General features: G+C 42.6%; 1 protein-coding gene across 4 annotated transcripts in view; it reads left to right on the forward strand.

The window, feature by feature from the left end:
* LOC133376933 (SITS-binding protein-like) overlaps positions 1-16,534 on the forward strand; it is a 107,337-nt gene that overhangs the window by 31,753 nt on the left and 59,050 nt on the right. For 2 of the 4 annotated variants that reach the window (XM_061609919.1, XM_061609922.1), the window contains exons 3-4: positions 5,778-5,928; positions 9,839-10,416. In XM_061609919.1, the coding sequence (XP_061465903.1) occupies positions 9,952-10,416 (465 nt within the window). In that variant the 5' untranslated portion in view covers positions 5,778-5,928; positions 9,839-9,951. Of the gene's footprint in view, positions 1-5,777; positions 5,929-7,763; positions 7,913-9,838; positions 10,417-16,534 lie in introns of all 4 variants that reach the window. The other 2 variants (XM_061609920.1, XM_061609921.1) reach the window with 2 other exon arrangements.

Here is a 16,534-nt window from a genome sequence, read left to right on the forward strand (position 1 = left end):
GCACAACTCACTCTTTTCATCTAAACTCAGCACCTCGGGTCTCTCGGCCGTCTCCCCAAGGAACTCCTTCCAGCTCTTCTTGGGATAAGACGCTGCGATTTTGCATGTGAGCAAGAAAGCCTTGGGAGATGAACTTCCCCCTCTCGAGGCATGAAGAGGTGCTCTCTTGGCTCACACAGGCAGTCAGGTATCAGAGACGAATTATTATTTCATAAGAATTTATATTTGGAGGGTATTGCAGACCCCAGGGAACTCTGTGTACCATACCACCAAGACTCCTGTACTGTAAATGACTTGTATTCAATGGCTATGCAAGTGGAAGGCAGCTTGTACGACTTATTTTTCTCTTCTTTGCTCTCTGTTTGACTCTCAGGACTCTTCCCAGGCCACACCGCTTTGTCAGCCATACTCCTCTCCCTCGATCACACCCCCATCAATACCCTCCTTGAGTGTTTTTGCTGGGCTGGGGTGTGTCTTTGAACACTGAAAATCCCTCTTGCTTGCCTGGGTGGAGATGAGAGAGAGGTGTGTGAGTGTGTATAGAAACTAGCCTACTGTACAAAGGTACGATTTACATTAATTGCTCTGCCCACTTTTGCCTCTTGCCCAGCCCCCGGAAGGTCACTCAGGAGGGAATGTGGCCCATACCCCTGTCCTACAGCTCTGCCCTTTTCCTCTCCAAAACTAAACTTGAATCTTCCTCTCAAAATAATTGATGACAACTTCTCCCAAGGGGAGGGGGAAACTAAGCCTGGGTCCACAAATGGCTCTTTCCCTCTAGAAGAGCCCATCCATTGATAGACATCTCCCATGGTAGTTGATCACTTTTCCAGAGCTGTCAAGATAATCTCTAACAGTCTTACTGGTTCCTTTAACCCTCCCTTGACTAGGGATGGGATCTGTTGGCTGGTGCCAGTTCAAAATCATTTTGTCGACCTAACAGGCCGGTATTGATTCGAGTTTTTTCATTGTCTGAGAGCCACAACTTTTACTGATTTGGGTTTTTTTCTCCTCACAAAAAATATTGATGTTAATATTGATGTTTTGAAAGGAAATATCGATGCAATTATCGTTCTTAATGTTAATATTTTAGAGGCTGATTTTTTTTAAAAAAAACTGCTTTTGAAAATAGCTGCAGAAAATTGCTACATAAAAATCTAATCTGCAATGATAGAGGGATTGTTTACATGGGACCCAAGATTCACATTAAAAATACTGCTTTTTCCATTGCGATTGATTTTGACAGTTCACATACTTCTGCCCTCACTATGAATAAATTGGCTGTTTTTCTTTGTAGCATTCACACGTGTGTGCATTTATTGCTATCAGCGTTTCCTTGTTGCTGTGCCCACACATTAGCATGTTAACTGCAGAGGCTGGGAAGGGGCGGTGTTTCCCTAAAGGAAGGAATAGGCGCTTGAAAGAAAAGGAATCGCTCCCACCTGTGGCTGTTAGGCTGTCCCTGCATGAGATTGGTGTCCCTTTGGCACCCCGGGACAAGCCTCAGCATGCGTTCTGGGAAACATTAAAAAAACCCAAACAATTATCTTTAGAGAGACATTAAAAGCAGCTACTAAAGGAAGCATTGACCGTTTAATATTATCGCTCTCCGTGAGTGGAGCAGATGATGGGATGAGACACCAAGGCAGCTCCCCTTTCCCCTGCGCTTTTGGGCGCTTATAAATTACCCCAGTGGTGCCTTTGCCAGTCTCCTCTTGCCGTGGCTGTGAAAAGGGCGCATGCATCAGCCCAAGGGGGGGGAGAGATCCAGCTTTGGGGGGAGCAGAGGGATGCTACGAGGCAGAAGAGGTCCTCCACACACAGACTTTCTCACACACTCTCTCTCTCGTACACACACGCTAGACGTAAACAACAGCTCCAAAACCACAGCTCCGAGGAAGGAATTTTACGAGCTCCAGCCCTGCTACTCTCGGGGAGTTGTTGGTGTCGCTGCAGAAGAGAGAGAATGAAGGGGTGGGGAATGTGATTTTGTTTAAAGGAGCAGGGGAGGAAATGTATTGGGGAAGAAGCGGGAGAAAAGAAGGCGAGAGCAACCAGAAGTTGCTTCGTCAAGGGCAGGAAACAAAATGACGCCCAGAGACAGTTAAAGGGGTGGAGGAAAGGGAGGCTCTAATGGCGAAGAAACTGCACAGCCAGAAAAAGGCGCTTAAAAGGTAATACACAGTAGAAGCAGGTGCGGATTTTAAAAGCAAGTTTGGGTTTTTGTAGCATCCATTTAATCCGGAGTTAAAGGCAAAAGCAGTAGAATGCACGCGTGTTGGCTAAAACGTCAAGTAAACGGTCCAAATTAAAAGGATTGCAAAAAGCACCAGATGCAGATTTTTCTGGCATGTAAACAGGCCCAGAGAATAAGCAAATTGATGGATAATTCGGTACCAAACCTGAATTAGGTGGAATTCTAGCACATCCCTACTCTTGACTAAACCTCAGTCTTATGAATCAAGGAGCCCCTCCAATGACATCCAGATTACCCTTAACCCTGAACGTACAACATTATGTTCTTGATTCTGCTCCTTCCCTCATCTGAAACACATGACATGCCCATATACTCTGGAATAGGGCTTCTGTTCATCTCACTGGTGTTTTGTTTTTAGGAACATAAGAAGAGCCTTGCAGGATCAGTCCAAAAGCCCATCTAGTCCAGCTTCCTGTTTCCCACAGTGGCCAACCAGATGCCTCTGGGGTGCCCAAAAGCAGAACATCAGTACAAAGAACTCTCCTGTCCATGGTCCTCAGCAACTGGTAATCAGAGTCACACTGTTACCTTTGTAGTAAAAGGGCTCGTTAGGATTAATTAGTGCCTTGTTTCATCAAGTGTGGTACCTCTTACTCTGAGGTGTCGGTTATTTTGAAATTGTCAAAGAGCCTCTTGCTTGTCCTTTCCTTATATTGAATAATCACCAACATGAGGAAAAAAGAATCCAGGTCTTGGCATGTAAGCAGAGGAAGGGCTGCTGGGAATTAAACTGATTTTATGTACACATTTATCCAGAACTAAATATGAAATACATATTCAACAGCAATAAATCTTCCTCTTTTGAACAGCTTATATTAAATGAAGTTGACTATGGCTGCTGGGCCTCCCTGCACACAGCCTGCTGCTTGTAGCCCAACTACATCAATGGGATTTTGGTAGCCTGACTGCAGGCAGGATTGCAGCCTGTGACTCTCAAGCTCCAGCATGAGTACTAGTTTGATTCATTGCAGTTCTGCTAATCTGAATCCTGTCTCGCATTTCTCTGTCAAATCCAGTTTGGAGCCCCAGCATCTGGGAGCCTTCTCTGCTACTTAGGGATGATGAAATTGTATTACACATGTTCAGTTGAAAAGAAAAAGCAACACAAAATGTAGTAAAGACAGAAATATTTACAAAGTAGGCTTCATTGGACTGTTGATGTGGGCCTGGCCTCAGTTATCATCCATGTGGATTAAGAAGCAGGCACTTAAAAAATATTGTGAGTTACATCTGATACAGCCAGCTTTCATGCCTTTGAATGATCATTTTTCCTTCTGTTTTCATGTTTTATGTCTGACTCCTTGTACGCAGAGCTCTGCTACTACTGAATGGTAGCCTTAGAGGGATTCCATTATACTGCTTTTGATGAATATGGGGTTCTGGCCTGAAGCAATCTGCTCTTGAAACCTTTAAAAGCTTAAACCCTCCTGAAAGAAGAGATGGAGAGGAAAGCTCCCAACTACACCCCCAAAGCCTTTGAAATAGCAGCAAACATGTGTTAGAAGGAACAGATGGCAGCAGTGAGATCATTTGGAGTTTTAGGTGTATGTATACTTTCAATAAGCACCTTTCTAGAAAAAAGGCAAAATGCAACATAAGCAACACAGGACTTGGAAATCCAAAGTTAAGGTGTCCCACCACCACCACCACCACAGGGAACAACAAAATGAATAACTTGCACCAGTCTAAACCAACATGGCTCCTGCATTGATAATCTAAGACCTTTCTCCATGTGCTCCCTCCAAGGAAGGTGTGGAGGGTCGCGACACAAGAATGGGCCTTTTCAGTGGTGGCTCCCCATTTGTAGAATGCTCTTCCCAGATAGGCACACCTGGTGCCATCACTATCTGTTTTTAGGAACCAGGCCAAAAAAGAAAAATTCACCTAGGCTTTTGACCCTTAATCTGGAGGGTAGTTAAGTATGTTTCTGGTCTCATCTTTTGCTCATCTTTTTAGTGGGGTGGGCTGAGTTGGATCTGCCTTTTTATACATGTTATCAATGAACATTTTAGGTAGTTTTTATGTGGTTGTAATGTTTGTTTTGTAAGTCACTTTAGGTCACTGTTGTGAAAAAAGCAACTAATTTGTATTATAATATTGGAATATGATCAACCTCTTTTCCTAAAAGGGCCAAGAAGAAACCCTTCCCTGGTACTTTGTTGCTTGCTTATGTTTGGGGAGTAGTTAATTCTTCACTAGTTTTTTTTACAGCTATTATCTCAGTACTTCTGACATGTTTGTGCAGGTTACAGATTTGGTGACAGTTGTTTTTGTCATTTCTTTGTGGGGTGAGAGCAAAAATTAAATGAAAGATCTGATTAATCAGCTTAAGTGGCATGTTCCCCATAAGAAGGTCAGTCTTGGCATCTGAGAACAGCGACTCAAACAAAAAATTGATCATAAAACTGAATGTGGGAAGAACTTGAGTTGCTGAGAGACGTTGTATCTTGGGTCCTGAGATATTTCTTTCAAGTATTCTACATATGCTTTTGATATGTTATCCATACAGTCACAGGAACATAGGAAATTGCCTGATATCAACCATTGGCCCATCTAAATGAATCCTGTCTAGACACAGCACTGGCTGGCAGAGGCTTTCCAGGGCTTCATGCGGGGGTCTTTTTGTGTCCTACCTGGATATGATGGAGATTGAACCTGGGCCATTTGCATGTAAAGTGTGTGCTCTACCGCTAAGCTGCTACAACTCTTCAAAACTTCGTAGTCTGTATGTATTTTGATGAATTCATAGTGCCCCTCCAAAGGGCTCACCAGCAATATATAATAGACTCATAGAATAGTAGAGTTGGAAGGGGCCTATAAGGCCATCAAGTCCAAACTCCTGCTAGATGCAGGAGTTCACCTTAAAACGTACCTGACAGGTGGCTGTCCAGCTGCCTCTTGAATGCCTCCAGTGTTGGAGAGCCCCCCCCCCCCACAGTAATTGGTTCTACTGTCATACCGCTTTTCAATTCTGGCAGTACACATAGGCTTTCTCTGGCCTTTTCTATGAACTTGATCATAATTAACTCCTATCCCATAAAAATTAATAAAACAAAACTATCGCTCTCTTATAGAAAGTTTCATTCATTGGAAATCTGCAATTATGTGCATGCACATATATATTTAACTCTACACAACTGGAAATTTCCATAGAATAACAATACATAGTCACTTAACCCTAACTACAGTGCAGTTACCCTGCGTCAATTTATAAAACCTTTCCTGTTGTTCGTTTGAGTGTTGTTTGCTCAGATGCATAAGATGAGAGTTGCAGTATATATGACCAGCTTGGATGCCTGGCTTTTGTCACTGTCCAGTAACTACAGGGCTTGTGTCTCCTGCTCTGTTGTCTCTGAAACCTTTAGGATGCCACAACAAGGTATCCTGTCACTTTGAACGCCACTGGTCTGATGGCTTTCAGAGCCCAACAGCACGATTGCTCAAGGGTATCCACCCACAACTGTTGTTGATACATTTTGCTCTGAGATCAGCACTAAGCTTCCTGTTTTTTCTGCTACAGCTTTTCCAAGATTATTGCTAGCAGTATTTTAAAAGCTGTGGATTACACAGGACCAATCTGTCTGAGGAACTGTCACCTTTCTACTGCTTTATCTTTTTACTACCAGCTTCTACTGGTTGAGATTGCTGACCCTCCAACCGCTGATGAGAAGGTAAGTCTTCTTTCACTGAAAGTCCATGAAATTGAAACTGGAGTAATCTGGTAGTGTTTCCTTCTTAATTATTTGCTGTTGTAGCATAGAATGCAGAGAAAGAGCTCTTCATTTTTCCTCTCCATTTCAATCTATTGGTAGTTAGAATGTGATAATAATCACCACTTCCTTCAATCTTCTTGCCAGTTATTGTTATTGACAGAGAGTTCTGGTCATGGGGGTCTGCAACCATCTAGGTCTTGTCAGCACTGCAAGAACTTTATCCTAAAAATGATTATGCCATGATAATTATGACTCATACACACCACCTTTCAATAATTATTTTAAAGCAATTTACAATATTAAAAATAAGCAATAGGATCATAAAAGATGGCTTTACCCAAGGTCAGTTGATTTGTCCATCCAACTGTCTACTGGGCCCTGACTAGCAGCAGTTTCTCAGGCAGAGAAGGATCTTTCCCATCACCTTTTACCTGATCCTTTTAAATGGAGATACCAGGGATTGAATTTGGGACTTTCTGCACACAATGCATTGGCCCCATTTTAAAAACAAATGAACAGAGAAAATGCAGGAGAAACCATTTACGTTGAAATTCTGTGCCAAGAGAAGCTGGATCTGTGGCTCATATAGTTTGCTTAAGCACACTTTGCATATTTTCTCTTGTTTTGCCAAATCTATTCTGCAATTGTTAATATTTTGCATAATTTATTCAGCTGCTGTTTATGAAGCCCTTTCCCCAACAGCTGGAAATCTTTTTTCAGCCCCTACCCTCATCAGCTTCTGAGATTTCAGCAGGCGTTGCCAATGCACTTTCGCATCAGATTGAAGATATCAAGTAGTCTCAGACATACCTTTTTACCTGTCTGATAATCTGGAAGGCAGTATGGTGTAGCTGTTACAATGTCAGACTAAGACTAAGAGCCCTGGGTTCAACCTTAAAGCTCACTGGTTGGCCTTGGGTCAGTCACTCTCTTTGAGCCTGACCTACCTCATAGAGTTGTTGTGAGGATAAAAGAATGAAGTGGTGATGAGAGAGAAACATGCACGCTCCTCTGAGCTTCTTGGAGGAAGGGTAGGAAATTAACCCGGCTTCCTTTTATTAGCGATAACAAATGTCAGACAGTTCCTCTTTAGGAGACTGTCTTCCAGAATAAACCCATCAAAGAGTAGGAAGAATATGCAGCTAATTCAGGATTAGATAGATGGTGAAGTCTTAGAAGAATCTTTCTAAGAAGCAAGAAACCTTGGAAAGGTTTGTAAAGGAGGAACTGTGGAAAATCCTTATACAACAACAACAACAACAAAAGTTTGAAAAGTCGTTTTCCAATAGAAACAACACATTTAGTTGAATGACTAATTGGCTTGCTTCCTCAAATCCGCAGTGCCACTTCTAGAAGGCGGGGCTAGGAATACAGTGGCCTTCCCTCTGACTATGATGTCAACTTTATTAGGAGAAACAAAAGCTCTGAGTGACATTGATCTATATAACATCTAATGCAATGTGATAGTAACTCTGCATCATAGGGTTTTTTCCAGAGCATCACAGTCACAAAAAACATAATGGATGCCTCTTTTTCTTCTAACATCCCTTTCTGGCCAAAACCAAGAAAAGTCGTGAAGTTGTGATTTTTCTCAGTTTAGATTAAGTTTATGAATAGCTCATGTTGCCCAGTGGATTGGAACTGGCTGAGGTCAATAAGATTTCTGGATGCTTTTTCTGGATGTTTTAGAGGATGCTTTGTCCCCCTCCCCCAATCCTTATATGCACTTACTGGTACTGCAGCCATTGCACCATGATAATGCATGATACAGCATGTGCTATTTCCTCCTGCAGCAGGAATCCAGGATACCAAATCTCCTCCCCAGAACATTGAAGGTTTTTCTGCAGTTTCTGGTGAGAAGATGCTGGTGTGTGCTTAACTTTGCTATCTGGCTACTCTGACCCTCTTTTGTCATCAGGCTTGTCTTCTCACCTTCAGTGGAGTAAGTAAGCATCTAGTTCAGTTACATACTAACAGTGCAATCATACATGTTTATGCATGTTCTTTAAAGCAAACTATGCTTTAATGTGAATGAGCAGCATGGTGGTGCGCATTGCTGAACAGTTCCTGGGGCACTCCTCCCTTGCTGCTGCACTGCGGAAAAAAAAAAAAAGTCTGGCCTGTCATGTCTGAATCCTGGCTCGTGGTTTGTTTCCTCCAAATAATGAGTGGTGGTAACCAAAGTTTGTTCTTAGTTTATCGCTGCTTCTTCCACCTATGGCATGGCAGCAGCAGGAGCAGGGAAGGAGTGCTGCGGAAATGTTTGAGCAGTGTGCACTAGCATGCTGCTCCTTCACATTAAAGCACCGTTTGTTTTAAACAATGGTTTAATGCCACATGCCAGCTGGGCCATTGTGTTTCTGAGACCATAGAGTAGTAACGAGAGAACACTTTAAATGCCTGCCAGGCATAAAAGACAATACTTGAAATGCCTACCCAGCTCAGATGTTTTGTCAGTTTCAGTTCTGGCACGGTAAAGAAAGATAGGAGGCATTTCAAAATGCCACCACATTTAAAGCTGCTGCTTCTTATTGTGCCATCATTGCCTGACTTTATTTCTGTGGCGGTTTTTGTGGAGAAAGAGACAGTCCCTTTGGGAATCCCTACTCTCGGGCCGGGAGTGTGGTTGAAAACTTTTTTCTAAGCTCTACCTGAAAGCAAACAAAAAACTAGTCCTGTTCTCCCCAGAATTTTGCCATAGAAAACTAACATTTGGGAAGAGAATCAATCCCATACTTGGTCCTTGGTTGTGTAAAACAGCATAGCTTCTTAGAAGTTAATTGAGCTTATCTGATTTTTATTAATGAGGCTAATCTTTGTTGGGTTTCGATAAAATATTTTAAATAAATATTTTCCCTTCACAGAAGAGTCCTCAGAACCAGAGGGTCTGCATCTGTCTTTTATAAATAAGGAGCAGTTTAAAAAAAGATGGAGACACCTAGAATCTCTAGGGTGTGTGTGTGTGTGTGTGTTCTTCATTATAAAGTAAATTCAATTAGGCTGCAGTCCTAAAACAGACTTACCAAGGAGTAAATTCCATTAAACTAACTTCAGAGTAAACATGCATAGGACTGCACTGCACACCTCTTAAAAATAAGTGTGTTTGTGTAATACACTCCCTGTGAAATCTGACCAGAGCTGACTAGACCCAGTAAATATAGATATCTAATGTATATAATGATATGACATCTGTAAAGTATTTTCTTTGACACCTCAAACCCTCACTAATGTAAACTGTAAAAATTCAGATTGATATCTAAGGACCCTATGCTTATTTCCATCACCCAAAATGTATGATTAACACTCTTCAAAACTGCGACAGCTCAACAAAATATGGCACTTCATATTTCAGACTCACAGTTTTTAATGTTGGTTCGGAAATCGTGTACAGAACAAATCAGCCTTCTATGGGTCCCTTTTGCAATCTTTTGTGCTCCAAAAGCTTAAATCCAAACCCAGAAGTGGTGTTCGATTGAGGCTGGTTTGTTGTTTCTTAACACAACTGCCTCCCACTTACCTCTTTTGCAAGGGCATCTCTCTTATATAGGATCCTTGTTTTTCCCAGCATATGTGGGCTTCTGTTGAGCGACAGACAGAGTTCCTGATTAGGCACAGTCTGAGAAGCCAGAGAAACGTCATGGCTCAAGCACCTGGGACAAATCTGGCAGGAGCAAATGGATCTGGCACCACATACTTGCAGCTCTATTTTGTAGGCTCTCTCCCTTTATGTTGCTAGTGCAGAACTGGCTAGAATAACTTTCCCAGACTTCAGTCTCTCTTTTGAATATAATGTGGTAGAATTGCAGGGAAAAGCTTTGAAAAGTGTTACCTTTCCCTGCTTCTTTTTGCTCTCTCTTCCTCTGGGCAGGGAGTGGGACAGAGATAGTCATGGACAGCAGGAGGACAGAATCAAATTTGAACCAAGCTTCCTGCAAAGCTCCAAAAAGGGAGAGCTCTGTGCCTTGATATTCCTTGAGTAAAATGCCTCACAATCATCCCAGGAAGCCGAGTCCAATCCCAGAGGTGACGTGGGACCCTGGGCTGAAGGAAATGAATGAGACCTGGAAAAGAGCTCTTGCCTGCCTTGGGGTAACTGTGTTTTTTGTGATGACCATTGGGATTATTTACTGGCAAGTGGTGGATCAGCCAAACAAGAATTGGATCCTGAGAGGGAATGCCAGTGGTCTTATCTGGGAAAGAAAAGCTCACTCCCTCATCCTGCAGACTTTGAGTGAGGAGAAAACTTTGCTGGAGATTCACATGGGAAGCCTCTCCGATGTGGAGGTACCTTTCATGAAGAACCTGTGTTGGTTAAACAAGACAGAATTCTGTTACACCTGGGAAGCTACAGCAGACCTGAAGATCTCCTTGGAACCCAGCTTTTCTTCCAACACTGAGTGCTACAGCGTCAGTTGGACCCCTCTGCGTTGCCAGGTTAAATTCAAGGTAATTACCTACCACCTCAATTTATTTCTCAAAACCATTACACTTATACAGTTTTGTATCCTCCAACAAACTTTACAGGCAGTGAACATCTGCACTGATAAAGATGACAGTAATGAAAATGATGATAATTATAAACAATTAACATATTACACTTGACTCTTACAGTAAATGTAGATCTATATTTTGGTGTTCTCCATTTATGAAAATCCTGGTTATTGCTTTTTTACTCCAAACAGTGGGATTCTTCTGCAAAACCCCTCCAAGAATCTCCAGAGTCTCTGGGCAAATATTAAGCTATTGGCACATAAAATGAAAATAGCAAGAAAACAATTCTAAGTCAGCCAGCTCAATCAGTTCTAGCTCTGTGCCGTTGCAGTGTTGTGGATAACCAGAGAGTGGAAGAATCACATTTCTAAAAATGAGGCAACTAAGTACCTAAAATCATTCGCATTGATCTGTAAAAATAACAAACTAAGAAACTTGCCACCCTAGTCAGGAGATAATTGCCAAAAATATTGATTATGGAATGGCACTCGGAGTCTTCAGTTATAACAGCTTTGCCTCTGTGCTCCAAAAACAGGTGGGCTTTATAGCAAATGCAAAAGTAACAACTCTCTCTGTTTCAGCACTGAAATCTAACAACTGTGTTTCTCTTTGGATAGACTAAAAGTTGGAAAGGATGTTTTGGTGTCTCCTGCGTATGGGATCTTATATCAGTATAGGATTTGGGCAGCATAGATTTTCCTCCCAAGTAAATATGTTCATGATGCAGGGTTAAAAAATATTTTACAGGGATAATTTTGCAATGGGGTATAGAAATTTATTTATGCATATGTTTGGATTTTTAGCCTCACCCATCTCACAACTTGAGACAGGTTAAAAAATGTAAATGGTCCCACTGACATGTAATAACTTAGAACCATGGCGATCCTAAGCAAGCATACCTGGAAGGGCATTTTCTTGAGTGATGTAAAGAACTTCCTTGAATCGGGAATGTATCATTCCCCAGCATTGCTAGTGCAAGATAGAAAATAGGAAAGAGCTAGTATTTTTGTACCCCACTTAGAGATTTTAAATATTAAATTGTTTAATATATATGAAAACCTGATTATGTGATAATCTGACTTATTTATGTCTCTATATGCACAGCATATGCCTGGTTTGTTTTAATGTAGTGGTCCAGCAATATCTGAAATAAATTCAAAATCTATGCAATTTCATGTGAAAAATGTAAGTTCTGTGTCAGGATCTTGGAGAGTCAGAAACAGGAGAAAGAGGTCGATTAGTATAAACAGTCTAATTAAACAACTCAGTTTTAAGTATGATCACACTGGGTCAGTTTTCTTGAACTCAATTAAGCATTATGTTTCAGGCTAGAATTTGCCCAGGCCATTAAAAGGTTTAGCAATCCCAGGAGTATCCTAACCAAAGTCTCAAAATGTGTTTTGTGTTATCATTAGTCCATAAAGACTAAGCATCTGGAATACAAGACTTCTCAAGTATATGGTGAATGGTACCGAGAATTCATTACCTGACTGCACTAGGGGGCTGAGAATGCACAAGCAGCAACATTCAGATTCATAGACCAAGCAATCAAGATGTGGAGAATCGCACTGAAACACACAATTGTTTTGAAGAGGTTGGAAGTGATATGAGAAAGGCATCATTGCTTTTGGTGTACACAACATACGTGTTTCTTTTGCCCCACTGTCATCCTAATCAAACAGATCTTTGAAAGCTTTTGGAACATTTCCCAAACCTGCCAAACCTGTCTATTGGAAGCAATAATGGACTAAGTGGGCATACTATAATCAGTTATGCCTCTCTTATACTACATTTGACACTCGGGGGGCGTGGGATCTGTCTCCAGCTTTGTTTATAAAATGGGAAATGAAGGGATTAGGAACGTCTAGTTTTTAATGTTTCATATTTGTACTTAATATTTCATCAACTTAGGGGGCTACATATGTATGTGTGTTTAGGTAAATACACATTTTTTAAAAAACATGCTCTCAGGGCATGCTTTAGCACTGAGCTAGATGATGGGTTTCCCTCATCAAATGGGGAGACCCGCTGCCAGCTTCATATCTTGGTTCATGTCAACAGTGTAACCGCTCCTTATTTTGCTGCTATACTCAGTTCAATGCTTAGGTGGGTTGTGCTGGGAAAACCTATCAGTATACAAACCCTACCTAAGATCTCTGCAGATCTTGCATTCACACTGTGTGGAACTATTCAAAAATAACCTTGTATGTGCAGACCCTGCATTGTTTTGGTGCTGTTCCACAGTTGCACTCGCTGTATGTAGCGTGGGCTGAAAGAGTCCCAGTGAGGAAGAGCTGGTCCTTTAAGATTCATAAATCTGTTGCTTATCTGAGTCCAATAATATATTGTATTTTTTCAAATATATAAACCACTCTTTCCAGTTAAAAAAGGAAGCCTGAAAACAGCCATTTAAGTCATTTTTTTCTCCATCTGAGCCAAATAGTGTGATAACCATCACAGGGATCTTCTGCCTAGGAATCTTTCCCTTATTAGTGGCTGATCAACATTACTGGACAAAGGAGCTGACATAACTACTAATGCTTAAGCCTTCAAAAACTCCAAATCTCCTTTGAAATATGTCTAGGCTTTCACATGAGAGGCCTTGTGCTCTTTGCCAGTGATTGCACAATCACATGGGAGGTAAAACTTGCTGATCCCATTTTTTCAGCAGAAGCAAATGCTTTTGAAAGGGGCTGGGGCAGCTGGGATATTTGAGTGGAAATAACAACCCCGTAGTTCTCTGCAGTAATGTGGGAGCTGGAGCAGGTCAGAGGAGCAGAACCATGCAGCCTGGCATACTTTTCAGCTGTAACTGCACTTCCTCCCCAGTTACACCCCCTCTTCTTAGGCCGTGCCCCTGCTCCACTCCCTTCCTCTCTCTCTCTCTCTCTCTCTGGCCACATTCACACCAGACATTTATTCCATTATTCCACTTTAAATACTCATGGCCTCCCCCAAAGAATCCTGGGAAGTGTGGTTTGTGAAGAGGGCTGAGAGTTGTTAGGAGGCTCCTATTTTCCTCAGAGAGCTACAATTCCCTGAGTGGTTCAATCCCTCTTCCCAGGGGACTCTGGAAATTGTAGCTCTGTGAGGAGATTAGGAGTCTCCTAACAACTCTCCGCACCCTTCACAAACTACACTTCCCAGGATTCTTTGGGGGAAGTCATGACTGTTTAAAGTGGAATAATAGTGGAATAAATGTACAGTGTGAATACAGCTCACCAGCTTAGATTTATGTCCCGCCCTTCCTCCCAGTAGGAGCCCAGGGCGGCAAACAAAAGCACTAAAAACACTTTAAAACATCATAAAAACAGACTTTAAAATATATTAGAACAAAACATCCTTAAAAACATATTAAAACAAAACATCTTTAATAACGTTATTTTAAAAAAAGCTAAAAAGCAATTCCAACACAGATGCTGCCGTGAGCCATGCTAGCTGAGGGTGGACCGACACCCAGGAGTGGGGCGGGATAGACTTTGACTGGGATGTTCCAGTTGAGGAAGGACTCAGCAAGGGGAGGGACATTGAAACAGCCCCCGCTCTGGATGTTGACGGGCCACCTCCAGCAGTCCCAGACACCCCCAGGAGAGACCCCCCAGACCAGCCGCTCACTCCTCCGCCTGACATGCTGCCCCTCCCTGCTCCTGTGCCACCAGACATCTCCCCCCCCCCCGGTAGCAGGAGAGGACGAGACTGAAACCAAGGCTCCTCCTTTGCCCAGGTCCAGGACGTGAATGAGGCAGGAAATTCAACAACCCTCTGCTCTTATGTGCACACCTCCAACGGTGACTCAGGGTACACGCAAGCAGAGGGCCCGCCCATCCCTACTTAAACTGGGCGAGGGGAAGGGTTAGTTGCTGAGTCAACTTCTTAATGCTGCCAAGTTGTACCTAGTTAGTTAGTGAGGGATGCTGAGTTCTGAATAAGCCGTAGGTAGATTCATGAAGCGCACTGAACTGGAACTTTCTCTTACTGCAGTAAAAGGAAAAACTACAGCTGTGTCTGAGCTCCTCAAGTTTGGGCAGGACAGACAAAGAGTGGGATAAGGTCTCTACTCAAAAGGCTTGTTGAAAGAGGAAGGTCTTCAGTAGGTGCTGAAAAGAAAACAGAGATGGCACCTGCCTAATATTTAAGGGGAAGGAATTCCACAGGGTAGATACCACTACACTAAAGGTCCATTTCTTATGTTGTGTGGAACGGATCTCCTGATAAGATGGTATCTGCAGGAGGCCCTCACCTGCAGAACACAGTAATCGACTGGGAATATAAGGGATAAGACGGTCTTTCAGGTATCCTGGTCCCAAGCTGTATAGGGCTTTGTACACCAAAACTAGAACCTTGAACTTAGCCCGGTAGCTAACAGGTAGCCAGTGCAATTCTTTCAACAGCAGAGTGACATGTTGGTGATACCCTGCCCCAGTGAGCAGTCTCACCACCTTTTGCACCAGCTGCAGCTTTCCAGACCAACCTCAAGGGCAGCCCCACATAGAGTGCATTACAGTAATCCAGCCTGGAGGGTACCAGTGCATGGACAACAGTGATCAGGCTATCCCGGTCCAGAAACAGCCGCAGCTGTCTTACCAGCCAAAGCTTGTAAAAGGCACTCCTAGCCACTGAGGTCACCTGGGCCTCTAGCAACAAAGATGAATCCAGGAGCACCCCAAGAGTATGGACCTGCTCTTTCAGAGGAAGTATGACCCCATCCAAAGTAGGCAACTGACCAATTATCTGAATTCATGAACCACCAACCCACAGCACCTTTGTCTTGCTAGGATTCAGACTCAGTTTATTGGCCCTCATCCAGCCCGCTATCGAGTCCAAGCAGCTGTCCAGAGCTTGCATGGCTTCTCCCAATTCAGATATTTCAGAGAAATAGAGCTGGGTATCGTCAGTGTACTGCTGACACTTCGTCCTAAATCTCCTGATGTCCTTTGATGGCCGGTTGAGCTTAACTTCCGGTAAGACGTATTTACTTCATCTCCAAAGAGAAACTTAATATTATTATTAAAGGACTGCTATCAGTAGCTAATGTTTAAGGAGTAAGAAGTAAGGAAGGGAGAGAGTGTGTCTTGACATATATCCACATTCCAGCCTCTTTGACTGTGTGTGGAAATGCTGGTCCGCGGACGCTGAAACATAGGAGGATCCGCCATAAATGTTAAGAGGATTTACTTGTCAACTTTGCTGTTCGTTGGAGGAATTAGGAACCTGAGCCCAAATTTATGAGGGCTGCTGAAACAAATGCTTATCTTGCTACAGCAGCTAAGTATACCCTATTTTGAACTGGCTCGGGGGAGCGGTATACGGAGTCAAGATGGTAATGACTAGAAGCAACTATCAGGAATTAGGTCTAACAGTGGAAGATATTGAAATGCCAAGCAAAACCCGGAATAAAATCACAAAATACTTTCTTCCCATTAATGACCCACCTCCTTCGAGGCCCCAAGAACCTTTAATTAATTCTGTAAACACAGCTGGGAAATGAATGGAATGTAGCACACCCTCTCTCTGCCAAACTGCACACGATCTTCCCAGCTGCCAAAAGCCTTGCTGAGGAGCTGCAGGATGCAGGTTTAAACTTCTCCTCGAGAGTAACAAATGATGAGCTGTCTTCAGAAATTAATTTAAACTTTTCCTTGAGCGTAACAAATGACGAGTTGCCTTCAGAAATCCTTACCATTGACTCTTACTGCCCTCTTAAAAGACAATAAATGACTTTACTTGAGAGCAAAAAGGAGAAGGAAGAACCCTCTTTATCAGATTCTGATCAAGACTGGCACCTCCTTCTGTTCGAGGAAATGAAACTGATCAAGGTATACATCTCAGAAACAAACAAATTACTTACCACGCTGGTGGAAGCGTTAGCGACTCCAAGAGCTGAAAAAATAGGAGTAGAAAATTCTACACACAGCTCTGAACCGCCTCGCATCGAGACTACAGCCATGGGTAGGAACAGAGACAGAAGGAGGAAGAAAAAATCTTCAATAGCCCCAAACATTAACCAACCCAAGAAATCGAAAAATATCAAGAACGGTAAGTTCAACAAACCAAAAAAGATGAACTTTGAGCC

Source organism: Rhineura floridana, chromosome 2 (assembly GCF_030035675.1).
Source record: "Rhineura floridana isolate rRhiFlo1 chromosome 2, rRhiFlo1.hap2, whole genome shotgun sequence".
NCBI lineage: Eukaryota > Metazoa > Chordata > Lepidosauria > Squamata > Rhineuridae > Rhineura > Rhineura floridana.